General features: G+C 36.3%; 1 protein-coding gene across 1 annotated transcript; it reads right to left on the reverse strand.

The window, feature by feature from the left end:
• Positions 1 to 22,922, reverse strand: KIF14 (kinesin family member 14). Its single transcript, XM_054384217.1, is given in 31 exon segments — positions 1 to 392; positions 531 to 666; positions 1,300 to 1,374; positions 1,724 to 1,761; positions 1,764 to 1,818; positions 2,093 to 2,212; positions 2,753 to 2,908; positions 3,430 to 3,614; positions 3,754 to 3,975; positions 4,716 to 4,810; positions 6,835 to 6,935; positions 7,946 to 8,081; positions 9,064 to 9,157; positions 9,725 to 9,851; positions 10,479 to 10,631; positions 11,292 to 11,439; positions 12,222 to 12,382; positions 12,609 to 12,711; positions 13,484 to 13,668; positions 13,876 to 13,939; positions 14,037 to 14,184; positions 14,542 to 14,714; positions 15,006 to 15,124; positions 15,732 to 15,848; positions 16,626 to 16,733; positions 17,081 to 17,111; positions 17,455 to 17,507; positions 18,088 to 18,186; positions 19,608 to 19,695; positions 21,161 to 21,415; positions 21,808 to 22,922. Coding segments are annotated over 31 exon segments (5,052 nt in total).
• Positions 22,923 to 24,183: the final 1,261 nt, after the last annotated feature.

A 24,183-nucleotide genomic window follows, 5' to 3' on the forward strand; every position in this document is an offset into this window, starting at 1 on the left:
TCATACCCACTGAATCCTAGCAGGTGAAAACTCAGCAGGAAATGGATGTGAAGACTGGAGTTTGTGTGTGTGTTTTGGAATCCCCATCCTTTTCCAAGCAAACTCAGCTTCACTTGTTTCAACCTGTCCTCCTTGAGTCTCAGTAGTTTCATTACCAAGAGTTTGAGGTTTCAGTAATGGCTGTCTTTGTTCAAGTTCATAATTCATAAGAAGGGAATCAACAAGAGAGTCCAATTCATCCAAGTTCATAAAAGGCATAGATATTTTCCGGATAGAATTGTTTGTGGAAGTAGAAGACAAGGCGAATATACCAAAATAGTTGTTAAAATACCCAGCTATGACACAAATCTTTTCTGCAAAGCTCCTGAGAGGGCTCATGTTTCTGTACGACCCTGTGGAAAACAAACCCAAGAGTCATCACAAGCAGAATTTTGCCAAGAGAAACCAAGTAACCCTCCCTCCCTCTTGCTTTACACATCTGCTGTAGTCCACAGGTTACTGTCAAAACTGGTAATAACCCTGCTAAATACCTTGGAACATGGAAGAAACAATTTGGCAGACTCCAGCTAGGCACTGCTCCAATTCCAAATATTTTGCAGCAATGTCAGTACTTCTCTTTATTTCCTGATATAGAGATTCTTGTGGTAATTGAGATTCTATTTCTTTCTGTATTTAAAAAAAAAAAAAAAAAGAGTAATTTAAAAAGAACCAAATACACGACAACATATCAACTATTAAACTAGTCACATAGAATAGGCCAATGATGAAACACAAAATGAAATGTCAAGTCACAAAACTTAAGATAGTTCTATAAAGAGGTGCAGACTGTTGACAGAGATAGAAAAGCCAAACACTAAACAAGCAAAATGGAACTGTAAAATCCAGGAAAAGTGTGGCTCTTGGAAGATAGACTAAATAATTCATCCTGGCTTTTAATTCGTAATAGCAATAACTATGGCTGTAAACTCTTCTAACACAATCACAATAGCATTCCTAAACTTGAGGCTTTCAATTGAAACCAGACCAAAACAGGCCGTGAGGCTGTTTGTGATGAGCATGAGAAGAAGATACAAGAACCTCCAAAAACACTTTAAGCAAAATTCAAATCAGACAGTTTTGGGTAGAAAGGCAGCAGCAGTAAAAGTTAGTGTTCCAGTCACCAAGATGCCACTGAGACAGGAAGTGTTATCATGCAATTATAAATGTAGAGAAGGTAGTTTCAATTTCTCTTCCGTGATAATGCATCCTTTAAATTTAAAGCCTAGACTCAAAGCACACATTTAGAAACACTTCTCTTACCTTTCTGCCGTAGGAGATGTTATTTTCAAGGAACCCAGCTAATGCCACAGCATTATCCTTGATTCGATTTTGAATCTACAAAGAAACTTTTAATTACAATGTACACTTGATTCAAGACAAAGTACATTAATATTTTAGAAGGATAACAATGAACATTGGCATACTAATGAAAAAAACCTCAGAAGCAGAAGTAAATGTCTTTTGCAACATAAAAACGCAGTTTTTCATGTAAAAATGTTGACTTGTAAACACCATTATTAACTCTATCTGGAAGGTTTTAATATAGGAGGATCGAATGAGCAAATTCAAACATAGACTAGAGAAAGGCTGTCCTGTAATTTTTGTATTGCTGTTCCAATGACCTTCAAGCACACACAGGAATCTGCAGGAGTCTGGTATATCTGCTGCAATTGAACAACTAGACAGCAGACTGCTCAAATCCTTTTGCTGGAAACACAAAGCATTTGGAGTTAGGCAAGAGAATGGGAACATACAAGATTTTTGGAGTTTCACTATTATCTATAGGAGTAAGAATGACAGTGCTGAAAAAAAGTAGGAAGACATTTTTTGCTTTCCCTGAAACAAGCAGTTAATCACTCCTTTTCAACTGAAAGCTAAATACTACGTGGTTAATATTCTCACTTCTCACTCATTTCAAACTTCGTTAATAATCACAACTTTATTCCTACTATAAAACTTCTAAACAGAATTGATGAAAAAGAGCAGGACACATTCAAGTGCTTCTAAGATACAGTAGTAGTAGTGGTAGTTTTTAATCTTAATTTCATCTCACCTCATTTTGTGGACATAGTTTCCCAAGTTGTTTCTGCACCATTCTTGCTTTTTCCTGTACTGTATCAATGAGAAACTCCAGCCCTGAGCCTACTCCATCATAAATGGCAAGTACAAATTCCTTTTAAAATAAAGGTTCAAAACATAATGAGTAGAAGAATTGATATGGCCTTGAATTAAAACAGATTCTCCATAGTGGGCTAAAACCAATTTTGTTCTGAGCAGATTGTTCAGTGCTGGTCTGTGCAGTCACATGTTATTCTTGGACCACATGAGCTCAGCATTTTAGCCTCTTTTCCCTAACTTTCTTCAGATTTCTGAAAATTCAGTGTGGTACTTAATCACAATTAAGTACAATCCCAGTGCAGATACAAAAAAACCCGAAACAACCAACAAGAACAAAAATCCAACCACTATTTTTTTCTCTTTATAGGTAAAAGTTAGACAGATTTGAAGTGTAAGGGGTATATAAGAAGAAAAAAAAAGGCTATTTAACATACATCCATTTCAGCATAAAAATTCAGTATTAGAGAAACTCTTGGAAATATTTGATTTAATTGATCAGACTGTTATATGTAACAATTTGCTTATGAACACAATGACTGAAAATAAGTGTGATGTCAACATTAAAATTACTATTCCTAATAAATTTTTTTTTTACCTGTGGACTAGTTGCAGGAATGTTTTCTTCAGAAAATGAAATATCGGTTCCTGTGACTACTGCCAAGTGTCCTACATATTTCATTGTTTGGTTTACTGCTTGATTTACTTTGCTCCATGCTTCTGTTACCATCGAGGATATATCTGAAGAACATCCCTGAGCAATAAAGGCATATCATTGACTGAAACTAGAAATGACGGTTAAAGAACACAAACTTACAATAACACAAGAGTTCATAACACCACAGCTTGAGGCATTTTCAACTTTCCATTTTCCTACTTTCAGTGACTGACCTACCGCAGATAAAAGACCATATCTTGAATCAGAGACAGTAATGGTATCATTATGCTAGATTGCTTAAATAAATAAAAATTACCCTGGCCACAGGTCTATAAACAGCAGCACTTCACAATCTGAAGAAGCATTAGCTTTTGTCACTGCATGTTTTATTTTCCCCTTCTATGTTTAAGAACCTGTGCTATTGTCAGGGGCTGGACGCTGAAAGGTTTGCCTTACTCTGAAATACCATATGGAAGTATGAGTATAAACAGCAAAAAGGCACCCTTTGTTGTTTATCAATTTGTCCTTGCACATGTTGGACATTTAAGTTCTTTTATAGCAAGTCTGTAGTCAATATTGCATTAATGCATCTCTATGAACAGATTAATATACTTTACCTGCAATAGTAACTGTAAATAACCTCCCAAGCTCTTCACTTCCTGTTTTACTTTTTGATCAGTTTTTATAGATCCAGGACACTCTTGGATATTGTTAAGCCAGAGTTTGGTTAGAACTACAAGCCGTTGAAAAGCAGAGATGATTTTGATGCTGTAGGACTGAGCAGCATGATCAAGAACGAAAACTACAAGAGAAAAATACATCAGATCTTCACAGATGAAAGTGGGAACATTAATTCTTCTGAAAGGCAAAGACATGAATACTTTTGCATCTGAAAGACAAGTCATTAGTAATGTTTAAACTGTTCTGAAACTGAAACTTACAGTTTTCTTGACTTTCTTCATCTTGCCGCTCATAGGCTTTTGAAATGGCAGACACTCCAGAGGAAATGATGAACAAATCAGTTAGGAGACTATCTACTATGCTTTTTCCTCCTTCATGATTCTCTTCCAGTAAATCTAAAGTTGAACTTATAGATTCTTTGCAAATTCCAAGAAGAGAGGACTCAGAAAATCCTGGGCATATGTTGGACTTGTTCTCTGAACCTGTATGATGTGAAAATAAAATATATATGCAAGAAACTCTTCATAGGAGTGAACAGTCAGCAGATGTTAGTAATGACTATTTGATTTTGCTTCTTCAGCAGCGTTCAACTACTCAAGATAAGAAGTCAGGAAAAAACATTCAAATAGTTTCTAGTTACAGTTGGTACAAAGACAAAATTCCACAACGGAATTCTTTAACATGAATCCTCCCGTTCCATGTAAATTCTTACCTACAGGGAAAACAAAAGACAACAAAACCCAGCCAACCTAAAAACAGAATGCATATTTAGAACACTGAAGCACCTAATACTTCAGAAAAAGAAGTTCATAAAATTTGACAAAGTGTTTGAGGGAACCTCAGTACTTGAATGAACAGCATGAACTCAAGCAGTCTCCAAATTATTCTATAAGGACTCAACCTTTGGCAATCTGTTACATAAACTATCATCTTTCTCCAGTTAACCTGCACAGTTAAGGAATTTACCTAAAAGATTACACTGCTTAAGTAAGGGTCATAAGTGCTGGTCAGGAAGATTTTGCCTTAAAGCATTATCAAAAATACACAAAGCACTACTGTTAACAGCTTGACATTATAAATTTGAAGATACTATAAATAGGACATTTTTCATTTAGTTTTCCAACCCACACTTTTTCAAACTACTGTTCAAGTGCATCTGTTTTATACATGTAGTTTTAAGTTCTCAAAATTAAGTGAAAGCTGTTCCACCTATAGTAAGTACCTGATACATAGGAGCTCTGTACACTCCGAACTGGTGGCAATTTTATTTCAGACAAACATCCAGAAATCCTCTTGTTCTTCATGAAACTTCTACTTCTAGAAAAGGATAATAGAGTGAAAACATGAAAGAACTTAAAGAGAATAACTCTCTCTCCCCATATCCACTAAAGTTCAATGAATATTAACAGAAATCTGGCAAACAAAGTGAACGTCTACTTTTAATTAGTTGAACTTGTCATGGAACCTAAACCAGAGTGAAAGCAAGGTAACACACCCCATAGGATGGATTCTACTTACTTTCTTCAGGCTCTTGCTACTACAGCAGGATCTTCATTACATGTTCCCATCTTTAAGATACTGGTTGATTACTGGATTATTATTATGTAGAACTTGAGACCAAACACATCTCTTTCCTATCTACGTTCGTTTTTCTTTAAACCTTGTTTGCCAAGACAAGCCAGACCAGAAGGCAATTTTCCTTGGTAAAAGACAGGTGTTGTGTAAAGTTCTGTATTGTCAGTTAGACAAGCTAACTTAGCTTCTCTGGCCCAGCTCTGGTTTTTCGCTGCCAGTGCCTGAGGCCAGCCCTTGTAAGAGAACTGTTTGAGAAGCACCAGCCAGCCTTGAAGGTGGAAGGAGACTCATTAGGGGCTCCCTAACTTTTCTTGGAACTGCATTTAAGATGAGTCTGTTACCTTTGGTCCTGTCTGACTTACACTGCAGTTGTGTAAAAACCATGCCTGTGCCTGGCCATGTATGACATTGGTGGAGACCTGCAGACCTGACTTCCTAGTTCTACCTGGGACTTAATTGTGATAGGCATGTCAGGCAATCACTGGATTGCAGGCTGACCCTCCCAAGCTTATCCTGGACCTAGTCCTGACTCACTGATGCGTTTTCACAGCTTAATCTCAGTCCTGCCTTGTCATTACACATTTACCCTTGGATTCAGACTGTTAACTGACCCTGGATACCATCTTCAGACCTGTTCTGCTCACCTCACTCTGGCACTGCAAGGCTATCTTCAGCAAGGTGCTATCCTGTCTACTCTCTTGTCACATTCAGCCTGTAACAGCCCTTCTCTTTTGAAACAGTCTGTGTTTTATGCTTCAAGTCACTACGCATCAAGAGCATTGCATTCTTCTCAGAAATGCTTTCCAAAACTTGCAGACAGATAAACTTACCTGCTTTACAACACTGCTACTCAGTAGCAAAGCTATAATGAAGGCTCCATGAGCATTTCTGTTGAGATTTACAACTTACGGAAGCTGGCAAATCAGTTATAGTCACAATGCTAACATATCAAATGCAAGGCCCCAGACCAGCTGAAATTTACTGTTTAAAAACAATTATTGCATTTTTAGAGAAGCATAAAGGAAACATTAAAAATGACATATTTGACTCTGCACTGATTGTATCTTGATATATGGTTTAGAGACCCTTACATGTTTTGTCAAAATGTATGCCTGGGTTTGAAAAAGCTTTTCTTTGTATTTCATGTTCATGAGAAAAGATAAGAGAATGAAGAGAAGAATTCTTCAGCTGGCACAGCATATAAAGTAAGTAAGAAAAGGAACAGATGTTCAAGTGCCTATTTAAAATCACTTGTGTTACTAATGAAATGTAGTGTCTAATAACTTTAACCTGTGGGTCCTGAGCAGATTAATTAAAAGTCCTGTGCTACAGGGAAATTTATCTGTTTCTGAGCTAGCTTTCTGACATTATTGGGAACAGCCTTTAATTACCTCCAGCCACTTGTCAACACCCATACATAAAACCTTTTAGCACTGATTAGACATACATTGCATATATGGTAGGCCTGACCTCAGAACCATTGCTGTTTAATCTGCCAAACTGCTTCAGTAAGCAGTATTGACATGTTGCATGATAATACACATTTTGTAGGCAAAGACAGTAAGTCATAGTAAGGTATCATATAAAGCTTAAACTTTGCTCCCCTCCTCACAAATGCATACATACAGTTTCATTTAATGTGTAAGTTTGACATTCTAATAAGGTAAAAGAAGAATTATGTTAGTGGCACAGAAATATGCTTAGATAATTACACAAATTATTTTTTTGCTTTAAGCACATACGAAGAAGCTACAAATTAGTATTACCTTCTTCTAGAAAGAGAGGAAACTGAGGCATCTGAAAGGTCAGGTTCCCACTCATCAGCAGGGTCATAAAATACATCAGCAGCTTTACTGCTGTCATTACTCTGAATGAATAAAGAGAATAAAAGGGAGGAGGAGGGTTAAACAGGAGTAGAGTGATGATAAAACATTCAGTGTGCAGATGAAGGCAACATGTTCAACTAACAGTAGGAAGCAGTTTTAGAGTTTCTATTAGGACATGTATGATCTAGATGATAACTGACTGCCAGCCAGCTTCAGGTGTAAGTGTTTGGAGACAAACTAAACCAAGATAAACATTTAACAAAGACACCCAGCTATGCAGCATCTGAGATACAGTATACCAAGTACACAACTTTCTCAGCTCTCTCCAAACGCCAGACTTCTAAAACTCTGGGAATATCATTTACAGTTTGTATTTTTTATCTGGATTTCTGTAATTGTTTTAGCAAGTTCTGTTCAGGAAATAGAATCCAGCATCTGATACTTTTAATACCTAAAACAGGGCAATGTTCTTCTGTCACTGGACAGAATTGCATATTAGAGAACTCTATCATAAAGAAGTGTTTCCTCAGGTTTTTTTTCTGGCCTTCTTGGATAGCTTTTCTCTTTCTTTGGACATAACATTGAAAAAATTTTATTTCAGATATATACTTACACATAAAGAAGCTATTGTTTCATATGAAATAATTCTCTAATAAGATGTAATTAGTTTTTAAGTTAGAAAAAGAGCATTGAAGTGTAAAAAGCTTTCATATTTTCCCCTACCAGCACCTTCAGTGCTCCAACAGTTGAGATTTCTTCTTCTAGTACAGAAAAACAGAAGCACAAAGCAGTCCTTACTTTACTAGTTCCCACACTGTATATAAAATTACCTGAATAAAGTAATGGGTTTCTACCATTCTTTTTCTGTGTGAGGAACAAGTGTGTGTAATGCTTAATAAAGAAAATTTGGTGTTTAAAAGCACATTAAAAAAAACAAACCAACAAAAATATCCCAAAACACCCCCAGATTTTCCTTCTGCACGGATTATCAAATTCTTATCTTTCACAAAATATTACTGATTATTAGAGGTTTTCTTCAATTGCTACTGACCTCATAGAGTTCTTTCATTGCTGCCAGTTTACATTCAAATTTCTCTAGGCTCCAGAAAGTTGCTATTCCCAGTTTGATGTTACGAACCCGCACCTGAACGGAAGACACTGTTCCTGTTTTATCGACTTTGTCATGCCTGAGAATTTGAAAAAGTTGTACAAAAAGATAAAAACCACATTATTCATATTGCAAAAATAAGGTAGGATTATACAGATAAAAACGTGATTACAATCACAGAAAAAAAAACACCAAAATTATATTTATGTAAAGGAGAAAATTAATTGCTGCATTCAGAGGCAGAAGTCTTGGTTCTCAAGAAACTAAGAAACAAATACATGTTCCAGAATTCTACTGCCAGAGTTCTTGTTGAAGAATGTCAAAAGGCAGCATCTGCAAAACACAGTACTACATACATCTGCTACCGAGTTCTGGCTTACCTGCATTTACTGTCCTTTTTTAACAAATGATACAGAGTTTGCTCTGCACAAATATATCTCCACTTAATGCTAAGAACACCTGGCCAACAGAGATCCACTTCCAGAACACTCTTCAGCTACAGCTAGCAAGTAACATGGCACAGCAAGGGATCTCTGAAGTAAAACAACTGGTCTTGAATACTTGATATCCACTCTAAGTATATTTTGAGCTTTTTACTTTGAGCTACCTCTGCTGTGGGTCTGTGAACCGAACATCTCCTAGTGTCTGACACATGTTCCCTCATTTAGTTTTCTCCCAAAGGTATGCAACTAGTATGCTCTAGGATCATTTTAATATGTGAACCAAAGCAGGATGTACATGGGTATCGTAATATTCACCTCCAAAGCATATTCAATCCAAAAAAAACCCAGTTGTCTGTAGACATATCTTTAAACTCTTAATCTAAAATTTAAAGTAGAAATTCACCTTTCAAACAAGACTAAACTACACAAGTAACTAAAGCTTGTTTGGAAAAATGATTTATCACATTCAACTTAACAGAACTGTTAAAAGAAAAACAAACAGCTCACTGTACATCCAGAATCCATCCCCCAATGATACATACATACATATGTGTCTCATATATAGAGAGATAGAGATTTTTACACAATCCCCTGTAGTTAACCAACTCTCATACTCACCTGCAGAAAACCATGTTTTGCCCTACTTCATTACTAATGGTGTTGGCCTCTTTGATCATCATAGATAGCTTCAGAGAATTCCAGTTAAGTGGAACTAATGAAGAATGTAACAGATAGTGATTAAGCTGATCACACAATGTGAAGCAACAACTTTAAAAACAAAAAAGGGCAAAAAGAAACCACAACCAAAAAATTTCAATGGAATTCAGCCAACAATTCTGTGAATTCCCTATAAATAGGGAAAAATTACCCTCTTAACCAAGACAATCCTTTATAAAAAGCAAAAAATAGAGGCCTAAGACCAGACACTATATATTAATTTTAAATAGGAAGCTAAGCAGAGTGAAAATTACTCCTGTTTCTCCAATGAGCTAGCACCTAAGGAGTTCAGGCAGGTGGGGGATAGACTTAAATTAATTGAGATAAATACAGACGACATGCTATCTACCTGATCACCTGAGAGTAATGACAAACAGCTTTTAGCACAGTCTGACAAATATAGCTTACAAATAGAAAGGGGGGAACCATGGCAGCCAAAATATTCAGGATCATTACAGGAATGTTAAACAAGAAAAAAGCTCTTGGAGCCACATCCACTAAATCCAAGCTCAACAAGCAAAAGAGGTCAGCATTGCTTTTACAATGTTATGTATAAGCATACTAGTCATACTTTTACTCCCACTTCCACGATTCTTCTGAAGGGTGTGTATTTCTTCAGCAATCTTCTGCTTCTCAGCTTCCAGAGCTTCAAGTATCTTCGTATGACGAATAGTATGATCTTCTAGAGCCTGGGTGGGAAGGTAGGGTTTAAAACAAACTTGCTCACTCTTAATTCTATTTATTGAAGTGAAAGGTTTTGTTCCTGTCATTTTAAAAGCTAACAGAACAGAATGAAATATTGGACTTCTGCTATATTGATAGTAAGCCCATCATCTTCAAACTGAAACTTTTCTTGTTTTGCTTAGATACTGCTATGCTTTAAAAAATATTGAAATTAAAAAGAAGCAACTTTTTAAAAAAGTTACATATGATTGTTGCAGCAAATATATAAACACCAGCCAAAAAATTGTCATTACTCCTATTTATGTCTGGAGTCATAAGTTTTGGCACAGGCAATGGTCACACAGTTTGGCACATGAACAAAACCATCCATATTACATAAGAAATGAGGTCAGCATTAGCTTATCCTTCAATTTAATACATCATACTCAGAGGGTAAACAGACAATCTGTGCTTTTACATAAAAACACATAGAATCAAAATACTCAAAAGCATTTATTCACAATGACTTGTTAAAAAAAAACACAAACACCACAACAAATGAAACAAAAGAAAAACAAAACCACTAACTAACAAAACCACCCACAAACAAACCACAATTTGTCATCTCCTAAAAAGCTTTATTTTGAAATTACCTGCTTAGTAGCTAAGGTCTCCATTTCTAAACGCTTCTTATTGAAGTGTAATTCCAGCTCCAGGTTTTGCTTTGCCTTCTCTAGCTCCTGTATTTTAGTTGCAGCTTTTTGGTTATTCAGTTCTTGCATTTGTTTCTTACGAGATTCTTCTCTCTAATTGAAAAAAAAAAAAAAAAAGACAAATGAAAGGAGATTAACCACTTGTACAACTTTCCTGACTTATTCCTTAGGCAGATATTAGGGTTTATTTTAACTTCAACACACTTAAAACAGACAGCCCCTGTGGACTACTCAGCCCAGTGCCAACAATCAACAGTCATATCCCAGTTCATAAGCATCAGATTATGTCTTCTATAGCACATTGAAGAAATACGATCCTCCATTATTATTGTTGTTTTACCATGATTATTCTATGTGAATTTCTATGTAAAATTACTCAAAAAATAAACACAGTAGCATGCAAACTCGGAAGAAAAAGAAAAAGCAGTACTAAAATACTTCAGTGTTAGAATACGTTAATTTCACAGGGATTTTTTTTCCCATTACATACAAGTTACACCCTCAAATTCATAATGAGATGAGCATTTCAGTTCCTGATTAATTCTATAAAATAAGATTCCTAGAATAATTCTGATACCTACTTTCCTAATTCTTAGGTAAGGTTGATTTAAAAAAAAAAAAAAAAAAAAAAAAAAAAAAGCTTAGTATTCCCCAAGACATAAGCAAGACAAAAAAGCCCCAACTAAACAAACAAACCCCTTACTACAGCTTCTGGTTTATGTTATCAATATATTTCATGCAATGGCAACTTACCACCTCTGCTTCCAGTGATTTTATTTTGCTTTCATAAACTTCTTTTTGTGAGGTCAGTTCTTGCTGAACCATCTCTTTTGCAATTTGGACACTTTGCATCATTTCTTCCTTGGCTTTGAGTCGTGCCTCTTCAATTTCCGATTCAAGCCTGTAAGTGGAAGAATCATACACTCAGAATGCTGCCTTTTATCTCTTATAGGCTGCGTAGAGAGCAAAATCTTTTCTTCTATCACATCAGGAGCCTCTAACTAGAACAGTAAAAATATGAGAATTTGTTTTGATGTCTTTAAAAGCAACTTTTATACTCTACATAGATATTTCTGATTTCACAATGAAAACGGACACTGGTAGAAATTGAAGACACTCCGGATCTTTAAAGCCCACTTGATTTCTATATTTATTTTATTATGCACCTTCCACAAATTAAGAACTTCAATAGAAACTCAAAATATCACATTAAGATGCAGAAAAGTAAATTTTAAGTCAATGAGTCCTGTAGGTTTGAGGCTCCCAGGAACAAAAGCAAGTACAAATAACATTTTACTGTCTCACGTTCCTCACCATCACAGAAACGTTGTAACTTGGGGTACTTCTCATTTTAAGACATTTGCTTTTGGGGCTTGAAATCTCCCCTAAAACATCAAAAGTAGGTTTCACATACACTACTTCAAGGATCTCTGGAGATCAGTGTTCCTTTAGCAGTTGTTTACATTCTTGACAACAGGACTAGATTGTAGTGATCACATCTCAGAGGCGTACATTCATTTCAGCTAAGTCCAGGACTTCCATTTTCATTATAAATGGATTTTGCTATAGCTTTGCTATTATCCTTCTTCCCCTTACTGTGAAATAAGTAATATTATTTCTTAACAATTACTGCATGGTTGCACTAACTTCTGAATTTTTAGAACAAGATGACATGATACTTACTGTGTTCTCTGTGCAACAAGCAGCTCATTCTTTGCAAATTCAAAATCTTTTGGACCCTCATGCAAAAGCATAGTCCCACAAGATGGCCTTTTAACTTTCTGGACTTCTGCTGGATGATTAAACCTGAAATAATGGTCTCCCCCAAGGATCACTCGATCACCCTATTGGGAAAGAGGGGTGGGGGGGAAAGGTTTGTGCTTTAACCTTTAGATTTGTAAGCAAATTTACAGTGCTTAAAGTACAAGAAGTGCAGCTAGAAATGAGAAAAGAGACATAAATGTACCATTCCAGAGCCTTCTAAGAAACCCTGCAGTCTGAAGCTGTGATATTAACCAAGCAAAGACATCACCACATGCCCATATTAACATTACCAAATGAATTACTTACATGATGCAAAACTGTTGGGTCTAAAATGCATTTCCCATTGACGTATGTCTTGGCTTCTCTCAGTGGAGTAATACTCACTTCGCCAACAGTATTTTTTATAATACTGAAAACAAGAAATGTTGTGATATCAGTAGTTCACATTAATTGCACATTATGTTTCTTAAAAGACAAATTCATGCTTTAGGTACTGTTCTGTTATTGTTTTTGCAGATGCGGACCGTCTTCATACTCTTTAGTTACAACATACATAAAGAGCATTAACTTGTATTTCAAAAGACAATTTATATCTAAGGGTTCACTGCTACATAAAAAAAATAGTCCAATAGCCTGTCATCTGAGCATTTCTTTGATAATACTTCATTTCCTAACATACCCATCTCTTTCATAGGTCTGGTAATTGATTTGTTAAGCTTCTTCCAACATTCTATCTAGGATCAATTGCAGCACTTGAATATTGCTGCAATATGGCCAAGTTACTACTTATTTGTGTTTTAGGTAAGAACTGTCAAGGCATTTCACTTTTTCATTGACTATAACATGTTAGTTATCACACAGCATCATTTGATCATGTCCTTAACCAGCATTTCTGCACAAATACAAAATTTTGCTACAGGAACAGAATTAACAAAAAAATTAAATGACCCTGGTTAACAGGTTTCTAGAGGGAACAGAAGGAAGTTTGCTTAATTATTGAACAGCACATTTTTTTCCCCCTAAATAGTATTATCCTGGTTAGAGAACCGTATGTTGACACTGCCAGAAGTAAGAGCGACTTCCAAAGACAGGGAAGGGTGAGGGGAAGAAGAAGTATTTGCTGCTCTCACCGCAAGTATTAAAAAACAAAGCAAAAACACCCAAGCAAAAACACTACATACCAATGGTCGTCAGCAATTAGCACTCCAGAAAGCTGGATATCATGTTTTGAATTCGGTGTACACCTTCCAACTGTAGTTTCTCCTTCTTTGATCATATACAGCAGCACCTCAGAAAGCTGAGGATCTTCACTGAGATTGACAAGATTCGGTAAACGATTGTCCATTTTGAATGCAATTCCTGCTTTCTAGATAAAAGACAGCTCTGCATAAAAAAAACATTCACTTTGCACATTCAAACATCTATGTTATTTTTTTTTCCTAAGAAGACACAGCAATCTGTTAAAAATCAGCATTAAGGAAACCAAATCTTACAGCTTCTCCAATTTTCCTGGAAGGCTTAGTGCTATATTTTCTGTACTGCCTCCTATAGAAAGTGAAGAAAGCAAATGTACCTGCAATTCTTTTATATCTTCTAATTTTCTTTTTTCTGCATGTTCAAATTTTTCTTTCCAGGCCCTTAATGTATTAGGAAGAATAGCACAACATATTAGGAAAGATTCAAGTATATAAATTTTACCATTTCTATCTTAAAGTAAGACACAGACTGACCGACCTTTGCATTTCTGCCATGTCCTTCTCCTGCTGGTGCAATTTTATTCTCAAAGATGTTATTTCCTTCAAATAACATCTGTACTTTTCAGGGTCAGTGTTCACAGCTCTTTTCTGAGCTGCCTTCAGTTTTTCTATTTCAGCTTTCAATTCTGCATTAGACAAACCAGACATACAGTATACATCAACAAAAAAAAAAAATCAAAACAGGGCTTAGACAATTCAGTGTGATACTTGAAAATTCATCCTGTTATTTAATTAAAAATTAAGCAACTTTCCCCAATCCAGGTTCTCAAATGTAGCCTAAGACACCATCTGAACTTTTGCCAAAGAAAAAAAAAAAAGGCTCACAAAAAAAGAATAATGTTAAAAGGAAGATAATCTAAGTTGTATTAGCCTGGTTAACAAGTGGTCAGTCAACCACCATTGACTGTTGTTACAACTCTTACAAAGCACTTAAATAAACATGCAAATTCAAAACCCTCAAAGACTGCAGATGTCAACCTCACCTCTGATTACCTTGGCATTCACATCTTCATTTATTTTAGCAACATTGATAATTGAACAAGCTTCCTTTGCATAGCGAAGAGTGCTGAGTGTTTCTTCTGTACTGCTGGCAGCTGGACTTACTGTGGCAATCATAGCAGTTTGTGAATTTCCACCAAGACTTTCCTTTAACAACCTTGGAGAGGACATTGGACAGGAGAGTACAGAAGTCAATCCCTTGCCCCCACCTTGAAAGAACAACTAAACTTCTCAATCTGAATAGATTGAATACTAAATACCTAGAATCTTGCTACTTGTGAGATTGTTAGCTACTTCAAACGCAAACTGAGATCCTGTTTGTTCTTTAACTGGTGCAGCAGATAAAGAGAAGAAGGAAAGGAAGGGAAGCAATGCCTTCTGAATAGAAAAATCCACAATCTGAGAAAGCCTTTACTTCTACATAAAAAGCATTCTGAATTGTACATACCAAGTAAGGACAGATTCCCGATAAGGAATGAAACTTTTCTTTCCATTTTGAGACTGTTTAGAGAGTGCGGAAATAACCTTTCCAAGGGTTAACAGTGATTTATTGATACTTGCACCCTCCTACACAAAGCAAAAAAAAAAAAAACATTATACTACAATTGTATTTTCTTATGTCATGTTATTGATTGTGCTGTTCATTTCATTGTGCTTCTTCAATGCATGGTATAGCTGTACTATATTCAAAATCACCACTGATTAAAAAACAATAATAACACACAAGAATATCCTAGACGACCTTGATTTGGAAAGAACGGAGACCCTGGCTCTAAAACAGTGTTAAGAACCATCAAATTTTAGCAAACAGCTTGAAAGTCTCTTATTAAAACTCCATTTATTTAAATTCCCCCAAAAAGGGGCAAGGCCTGACTGATTCACAATTTGGAAAGTCATGCAGATAGTTCTCATGCCTTCTAAAGGATCATTAGGCCTGCATACCATGGTAAGTGCTGTCCTATGCAAGATCTAGCCTTCTATACTGTACAGTCAGAACAGCTTCTTAGGGCCATCCACCCTTGCTACCAAAATGCTATGCAACACTGACAAGCAATAGGGCTATCCTTTTACAACTGCCAGGCAGGAACCGGAGTGCTAGTACACAAGGATGCCTTTGAGTTCAGAGGCATTCTTCAGAGTCAATCCTTTCCACAGATTTCCAGCACTGGCTTACCTTCAGCCTTTCTCCAGTGGTCTGAGCTGTTGAGCAGCACTCACTGCCAGCTAGATCAATTAGATTTATGCGACTGGTAAGCCTACGATCACATTGTTCTTCATTCACAAATTCGACCTGGAAAGAAAGGAGATGTTTGTATTCAAACTGAAACAAAAAGCCTGCAGAAAAATGACAAGCTGTTCACTTCAAATACATTGAAAAAAATCGACACTTCCATTTTGTTGTTGTTGGTTTGTAAACCATCCTAAACCAACAACTTATTTGTGAACAGAGAAACTGACGCTCTGTAGATTTCTGGAGGAGCTCTACCTATTCCATTTCAGTTTTCAGGCTCATCTCACTGAGTCAGGTTTCGTCTCTTAAGCATTTGTAAATTAGGTGAGGAGTTTTAGTCCCTATATCCTGGAGACACATGGATGAAAGGCATCCTAAAGCAAGGAAAGATTTGCTCTGTGAACTATAGAGTTTCTGCTCAGTTTCTATATCTCCTACCATTGCCCCAGCTCATCACCTGAAGAAATTCAGCACAGCTATTCACCTTGCATAGCCCAACCTTTTTAGAAGCTAAAATTCATAGTCAGAAGTGTGAAGTTAGGTCTGGCCTCAATTTGGATTTCAGTTACATCTCAAAATTCACACTCAGAAGCTTGGAACTGCTCCTAGATCTGCCAGTCTAGACACACATATATTGCCACTATAAATACAGGCACCACACTGGCATCAGAATTTACTCAAAGCATGTAAAATAAAACAAGTTTTGTTGTGCAGAAAACCACGTTAAAATGCCCCATGCTTTAGTGATCATCTTCAAGTATATGCTCAAACAGTTTTCTAGGCAGCACACAACTTTTTACTACCCAATCTGAACAGATATAGCCCACTCAGCAGTACCTTGGTTTGTGTCATGACAAGGGTAAAGACAGAATGAGATCTAGAGCTCTTGTCATTCATTACTGTAGCAGCTGTCGCTCTTTGCTTATTTCCTAGTTCAAGCCAACTCTGCAAGAGATAAAAACCAGGTTGGGAAACTAAAGCCTACTTTGGGGAGGGAAGTTAACTGAAGGTTAAAATGTTTGCAAATAAAATTATTAACACAAAATAGTAACTCTATAAGGGAACAATTGAAACTGATGAGAGAACCATGTGAAGAGAGTGACACTTCACTTTATGCACTTAGCTCCATTATACAGGACACTATCCTTCTACAAAATTAGCTGAAACATCATAAACTACTGGACACTCTGTAAATCACTTTCCTCCCACCCATGGAATGTCATTATCAGCAGTGAACAAAGGAGCAAGTAAAAATATTTGGATTCCCTTTTAAGCAACCAAATAACTCTTACCTGGATATCAGAGTAAGAACTGACAACATTCCTAAGGTGGGGAGTGGAAAAAAACAAAGGGTTGGGTTTAGACTCTTTTCTTTCTACAATTTTCCCTGCTGCCTAAGTTCTGAAACATTTCCCCAGTTACAGACAAAATACAAATATACCATGAGAGCTCAAGTTGTCTTGAGACTTCCACAGGCTTATTTCATTTAAGCAATACACCAAAAGAAGCACCTCAAGTCAAACTAGACATGGGTACACAGAATACATGATACTTGCCTAATTTAGTGGCGAGTACACAAGCTGCCACAGAGCCTCAAGATAACAATTAATGCACTCTTTCAGGATTACACCACATATCTATTAAAACGAGAATAGTTAAGACTTACACTGTCAGGCCTTCCACATACGGTCCTAACACTGAATGTTCTCTTACACGAAGCTGGAGAGAATAATTTTAAAAGAAAAGTTACCATGAGTGCATTTGTTAGACCAGAACTCAGGAATATCTTCAAATTACAAGAAAGTCTATCTACATCCCTAGCATGACGTTTATCATTAACAAAACTTATTGTGAATCACCTAGCACAATATTTTTAAGGAAGTACCTACAACTGAATTTTTCCAACTGTCTGAGAAATCATAGCAGATTGCACCAGGCCAATGCTTGCAGAGCTAACTGCGAGAACATGTATCTTACATATGATATCTTACAAAAAATAACGACAAACCAAAACCAACCCCCACAACTTTTCTGCAAAATAAGTATTTTTCCAAGTTAAATAGCTCAGTTAAAAAAAAAAAAAATCAGTCGGAACTCAGAACACAACACTCCTACAGTAATACAACTAGTCTATGTAAGCCCCAAGGTTAAGATAAAGCACTTATTTGAATAACAATGTAAATTAAGTACATATTTATTTTTTCACTTGAATCATGTTATTTACAACAATGCAAGGCACTTACACAAGAAAATAATCATTTGTCATTCATGAATATACTTGTTTCTGTGAGCAACTTACTGGTTGTTTCTTCTGTCCACTTTCAGCTTTAAAGACAAGCAAATCATGAACCTTCTCATTGTATACTTCAAAAAAACTAATTTCAAGATGATACAAAACCTAATAAAATTAATAATAAAAGTTATTAGTATGGCGCACACAGCATTTTCATCATCCTTTGTTTAAAAAAATGAATATAGTTTACCAGATTCAGCTATTCAATGTTTCAAGCATTTATACTGAAAAGTCTTGCCAAGAGAAATTACATCCTAAACCAAGGATCTGCTAATCTGGAGTTAATAACACAATTTATCCATTCACAACAATTCCCAGGAAATAGATACCAAGATTTAGAAGTATATGCATCCACCTTAAAAATGTGTACTATAGGGGTAGGAAGGAATTAAAATCAAAATACATGGTGATCAGATGAAACATTCTCAGCCTCTTTTAGAAAGCCACTATTTCATACACAGTTATCTACAAATAAAGATGTATTTTCAAAACAGAGAAGGAAATAAAATGTTACTGAAAATGAAAATTTTAGGTTTTGAGGGGGAAAAAAACTCCAACTGTGTGTAGATGACTTCTACTGTATTTTTAATAAAAATCCAGGTAGGAGTAGTTGAGTTCTGTTGGTTTATTTCAGCAAGAATACTAAGATAGAATACTAGAATGTTATTCAACTGTATTTTGCTTTTATATCATAGATATCATAGCATCAGCCAGGTTGGAAGAGAACTCCAAGATCATCCAGTCCAACCAATCACCCAGCCCTATCCAATCAACTAGACCATGGCACTAAGTGCCTCATCCAGTCTTCTCTTGAACATCTCCAGTGATGGTGACTCCACCACCTCCCTGGGCAGCCCATTCCAATGGGCAATCACTCTCTCTGTGAAGAACTTCCTCCTAATATCCAGCCTATACCTCCCCTGGCACAACTTGAGACTGTGTCTCCTTGTTCTGCTGCTGGTTGCCTGGGAGAAGAGACCAACCCCTACCTGACTACAACCTCCCTTCAGGTAGTTGTAGACAGCAATGAAGTCACCCCTGAGCCTCCTCTTCTCCAGGCTAGACAATCCCAGCTTCCTCAGCCTCTCCTCATAGGACTTGTGTTCCAGGCCCCTCACCAGCTTCATCACCCTTCTCTGTGACAATGTACATTTTTTGAGTTCTATTTTATGTCTGCACTGCTAGTATTGATACCACAATGATTTCTTTTGGCCTTTCCTTACAAAAATCTTCTAAGACATGCAAAACAGAAGAGGAAATTTTAATCTAGTGACACATCAAAAACATGATGTCCGTATTTCTTTTTCATATTATTGCCATTAAGGAAGTAAAACAATGTTGACTTGGACTATTTAAGGTACCCTATTAAATCAGAGCTACTGTCAGAAATCAGATTTGAATCAGCAAAGAATACAGACATAAATAAATAGATCAGCACTAAGGTATAAAATGAAAAAGTATCAAAGTACTGAAATGCTTGAGGTTCCTCATAATTCAGTGTAAAGCAAACTGCAGAAGCATACCACCTGTTGCTTGTCCTTTTGTGCTATTTGGGAGAAAAGATCTTCACAAAGTCTTGGAATTATTCCTCGATCTTCATCAAATCCCATCATTCTGTAGTTATAAAAAACTGTTAGTTCCCTTTTGTAACACTCCACAGCTACTTTTAATAATAACTGTATACCTCTAAAGTTGAAATATCATCTACTTCTAAGTTATAAAATTAAAAAGTAACAGAAATAAACCTTATCTAAGTTGGTGCTTGCTTGAGTGGAAAGTTGGACAAAGTGACGTCCAGAGATATTTTCTAATTCACCTACTGAGAAATAAGTTGAAAACCTACAACAACTGAAGAGTGAGTTGCACTATAAACAGCAAAATTTATAGATAATTGATATCCTAACATCCAAGCATTTTATATTCTGTGCACACTGCCAGGATAGTAATCTCAATCTCTCTTCCACCTCTGGGTAGTTTTTTCCTGTCTAGTTCTACCAGTGCAGAACACTGGTATGCTGGACTAATTCAGCTACAGCCCAGAAACACACTCAGCTGCACAACACAGTTGTCAGCAGAAATTTGTTGTGTATACTTCAACTGAGGACACAGTTATTACTGATACTCGTTTCAGCCTTTCTTAAAATACAAAGGGATGAAGGTATGTAATTGTTTACCTGAAGGTGGAGGGAAAAAAAAAAAAAACAAGCCACAAACCAACAAACAAAAAACCCCGGCAAACCTACAAATAGGATAACAATTGCAATGCTGAACATTTCTTTTACACCAAGGTAAGTAAACACTAAGTAAAAATGTATTTTCCTTTCAGAAGGAAAAAAGCTTAACTCTGTATAATTTCTCCATCTATTAATATAGTGATTAGAGACAGTAAAATTATAACAAATTGAATAGAAACACTTCTGGTCCCTAGCTACATCTGTAGAAAACTATAATACCTTATGGGAATAACAAAGCTCATAGAGCTGACCTTAACAGATGCATGCTTGGAAACTAAACAGTTCACTAGACATTCTATGGAAAAATATACACAAGGTATATATTTGCTATCAACTCCAAAGATGTGACTTCTCTTGAGATAATTTTGCGTAAAGATTACATTTCAAGTAAACAGTGCCAGAAGCACCTGGATTTTTTTTTTAACTTCTGGAACAATCAGGACCATAATTAGAATGGCCTCTTAAAGGTCCTGTCAAAAACCAATGGGCTTTACAATGCTACTTCACACGAAGTAACAAGCAGTGGTGACCAAAAGCACTAGATTCTGACAAGCTCAAGTCATTAATAAAGGTTTTTCTTCACTAAAATCTCTGGGAAAGAGCTTTTATTTTCCTCATGAGAAGCATAAAGAGGAAAATGTCTGATACATAAAACCAGTCTATAGCTAACTGTGTCTTAATTACTATAGACATTGTTTTAATTATTTTTGGTTTAAAACACACAGAAAGCATTTTAACACAATTCAATAACTATGAAACCTATGTCATACAGTCTCTTTTCATGACTTGACATTGTGTAACAATTGGCTCCTACAGAATTTTAACAATTACTACCAGGAACTTACGTGTATGATTTTCCAGAACCAGTCTGCCCATAAGCAAAAAGACAAGCATTATATCCCTCAAAAGCTCTTTCTAGGAGCGGCACTGCCAAAGTTTCATAAATCATTGCCTGGCTGGCATAATTAGGATCACGCTTGTCAAAAGACCAGAAAGAGAAGTCATAACTGAAGCGGTAAACTTGGTTTGTGGCTGAATTTCGTACAGCTGTCTCTGGACCACTCATGGAGATTACAGGAAGTGAGTTTTCATCTTTCTCTCTGAATGAAAGCAGGAGGAAAATACAAAAAAATTAAATGCATAAATAAGCTAAATGCCCCAAGTTTCATTTCAATCAATAGTTGTTTCAATCAACTGCCTTATGGAAAAAAAAAAAGTACAATAACCATTGTTAAAATGAGCTGCTTGACAAATATATAAAGCATTAAAGCTCAAAATACTTCAGCTAATATGTAAAAAAGTAGCCCAAAACAACTCTAAAGTGAATTCAATAAAGCCTTTATCTTGATGTTGCATGAATTATATGCTGATTTTAAAGTATGTATTGTATCCTTATTGGTCGATGATTAAACAAACAAAAAAACCCACAACAAGCAGGAATCAATATATAAAAAACTACTGTCAGCATCAGAAATAAGTCCAGGATACAAACCTTTTGCTGAAAGGCCGTACACGCACAGCTACAACCACTTTGCTGCTTTCCACTTTGAAAACATCTTTCTCAGTGCTATTGCTCTCAGCTAGAGTCTCTGTGTTTTCTTTTGGTTTTGAACATCTACTCACAGGAGGAGAGATAGAGACTCTAGGGGTTTTTTTGAATAAAGTTTGAGGACGAGATGTTCGTTTATTTGAAGTGGATAAAGATGGTTGATCTCGAGAAGTGCTGCTCTTTGGTGTAAGCTGAAACCCTTCTATTGAACCTTTTATTGGTGTCCTAGGTCTTTCTGAGCTGTTATGTTTTATAATCAAGTGTTGCAACCTTTGCTTTCCAGCTAACTTACTTATATTATCTTTTTCATTCAGTTGTTCTTCAGATATCCTATTAATACATTTTGAGGTAATTAATTGTTCTGATTTAGCAACTTCATTTTTAAGTCTTGTGTCAGCAGCACTTGCCCTGTATTTTATATGCGTGTAGTTGTCATTTTCACACAGACCATTGACAGAGACGCAGGAATCCTTGCTGTTCATGTTATACTGCACCTTCGCAGCTGGCTGACCCTCAGCTAACCTAAAGCTAGGTTTAACATCATCAGTATCATTATTCTTAACGTTTGGTAGAAGTGCACTCTTGCAGTTATTTTGTGCAGCAGAGTAATTATTTTCAGTTCTAGGCACAGTATTTTGACTAATTTTCCTTTTCTCTGTGGAATAAGTCCTCGTACGCCTCTGCAGAGTAAGTCTTTTCTCCAGATGTGTGCTTTTCATGCCTTGTGTTGTGTTTGTATGTAGCTGTTCACTACTTGACACCGATATTTTGCTTGCTCCAGTTCTCCTCTGGAGTGTTAATCTGCCTTCAGGTTTATGCATAGTCGATGCATCACCTGCTTCTTTACAGGTTGAAATCACATAGGTCCGATTTAGTTCCTCAGTCTTGTACTGAGAACGTGGAGGCAGACCATCTTTTTCCTCTCCTGAAATCTGTGATTTTGGTTGCTGCCCAGATGCTTTGATGCTAGTAAAGGTATTCTGTGAAGAAGTCTTCTGCAAAGTTTTAGTAGGTTGTGCCTCACAGGGACTTCTCACAGGAACTGTGTAAATAGGCATTTTGTCTTCAAGCAAGTTCACATTAGGTTTTTAATAAGTAAAACACCTTTCCTAAAAGATTATTTCTAGTTGCTGCTTCTTAAGGAATCTGGGAAGACAAAACAAAAGATTTTATGATACTCCTGTCCAGTGTGAATCAGCATATGGGGAGCTCTTTACATATACTGTAGCAAATACACATACCCAAACAATAGTAACAATTAGTACTCCGTCTCACCTCCAATGGGAAAAAAAACACCAACCAACCAAAAAAAAAATTAATTTTTCATCTGAATTGGTGGACTACTTCCACCAATAACAGGTTCCTTTATTCCTTTTATTGAGTTCTGTATTATTTGTTTCAGAAAGCCAACGAGACATCATGAAGAAGCAGCAGTTGGTTCAAAGAACAACCTAACACTTTAGCATCAAAGATCACCATGGACACTTCTTCCAAATGACAATTGAACATCCTGCATCCGTTCACTCACAACTATCCATGCTCTTAATGTTTTACAACTAACAAATTCCAACAGGACAACAAAATTCTTAGTGCTGAACAGAAGATCTGTGAACACAAAGCAGATGTTTTTTTCCAGGATTTTTATATACAAGATAAAATTAACTATCAGAATAGGTCAACTAATAAAGATGACTATTGCAATATATGTGGACATTATTTTACTTCACTACAGCACATACATACATAGCAAAAAAAAAAAACAAAACACTTCACATAGGGGACAGAAGAATAACTGTAAAATGTGTTCCATATCCTTTCTACATGTAAATATTTAGAGAGCTGTACATATCCAATCTGCATAGAAAGATATGCTTTTGCTGTTGACCCTACATCAGTTACCGATTGTGACAGGTTTGCCATCACTAGATGATAGTAAGACAGTAAAACACGTGTAACTATTTGACCATTGCTCCAATACAAGTTTCATTTAATGCTACACTTACAAGTTAAAGCCTTGGGAGTCCTCTCCGAATTTATGCAATTGCATCCACTTCTACACGCGTCCTGACTGCACAAAGTTTTCATAGCTCAAAAGTTTTGAGGAAAGATTTCAGAAAATTCAGTTTGACACAGGACACCGCTCACGTCACATGAGCTGCGAAACACACATTTTGTAGCTCCACCTAGTACTCGGTATGGTTTTAAGCCATGAGTTACCTCAGTGTTTTTCATTCAGCTTTAGAACAATTAGCATTAAGAAGTTCTCCCTTCCTGATGCTGTACCTATGCCTGGTGAACATCCATAGAGCTTTCCTGTGG

This window comes from Indicator indicator, chromosome 10 (assembly GCF_027791375.1).
Source record: "Indicator indicator isolate 239-I01 chromosome 10, UM_Iind_1.1, whole genome shotgun sequence".
NCBI classification, from domain to species: domain Eukaryota; kingdom Metazoa; phylum Chordata; class Aves; order Piciformes; family Indicatoridae; genus Indicator; species Indicator indicator.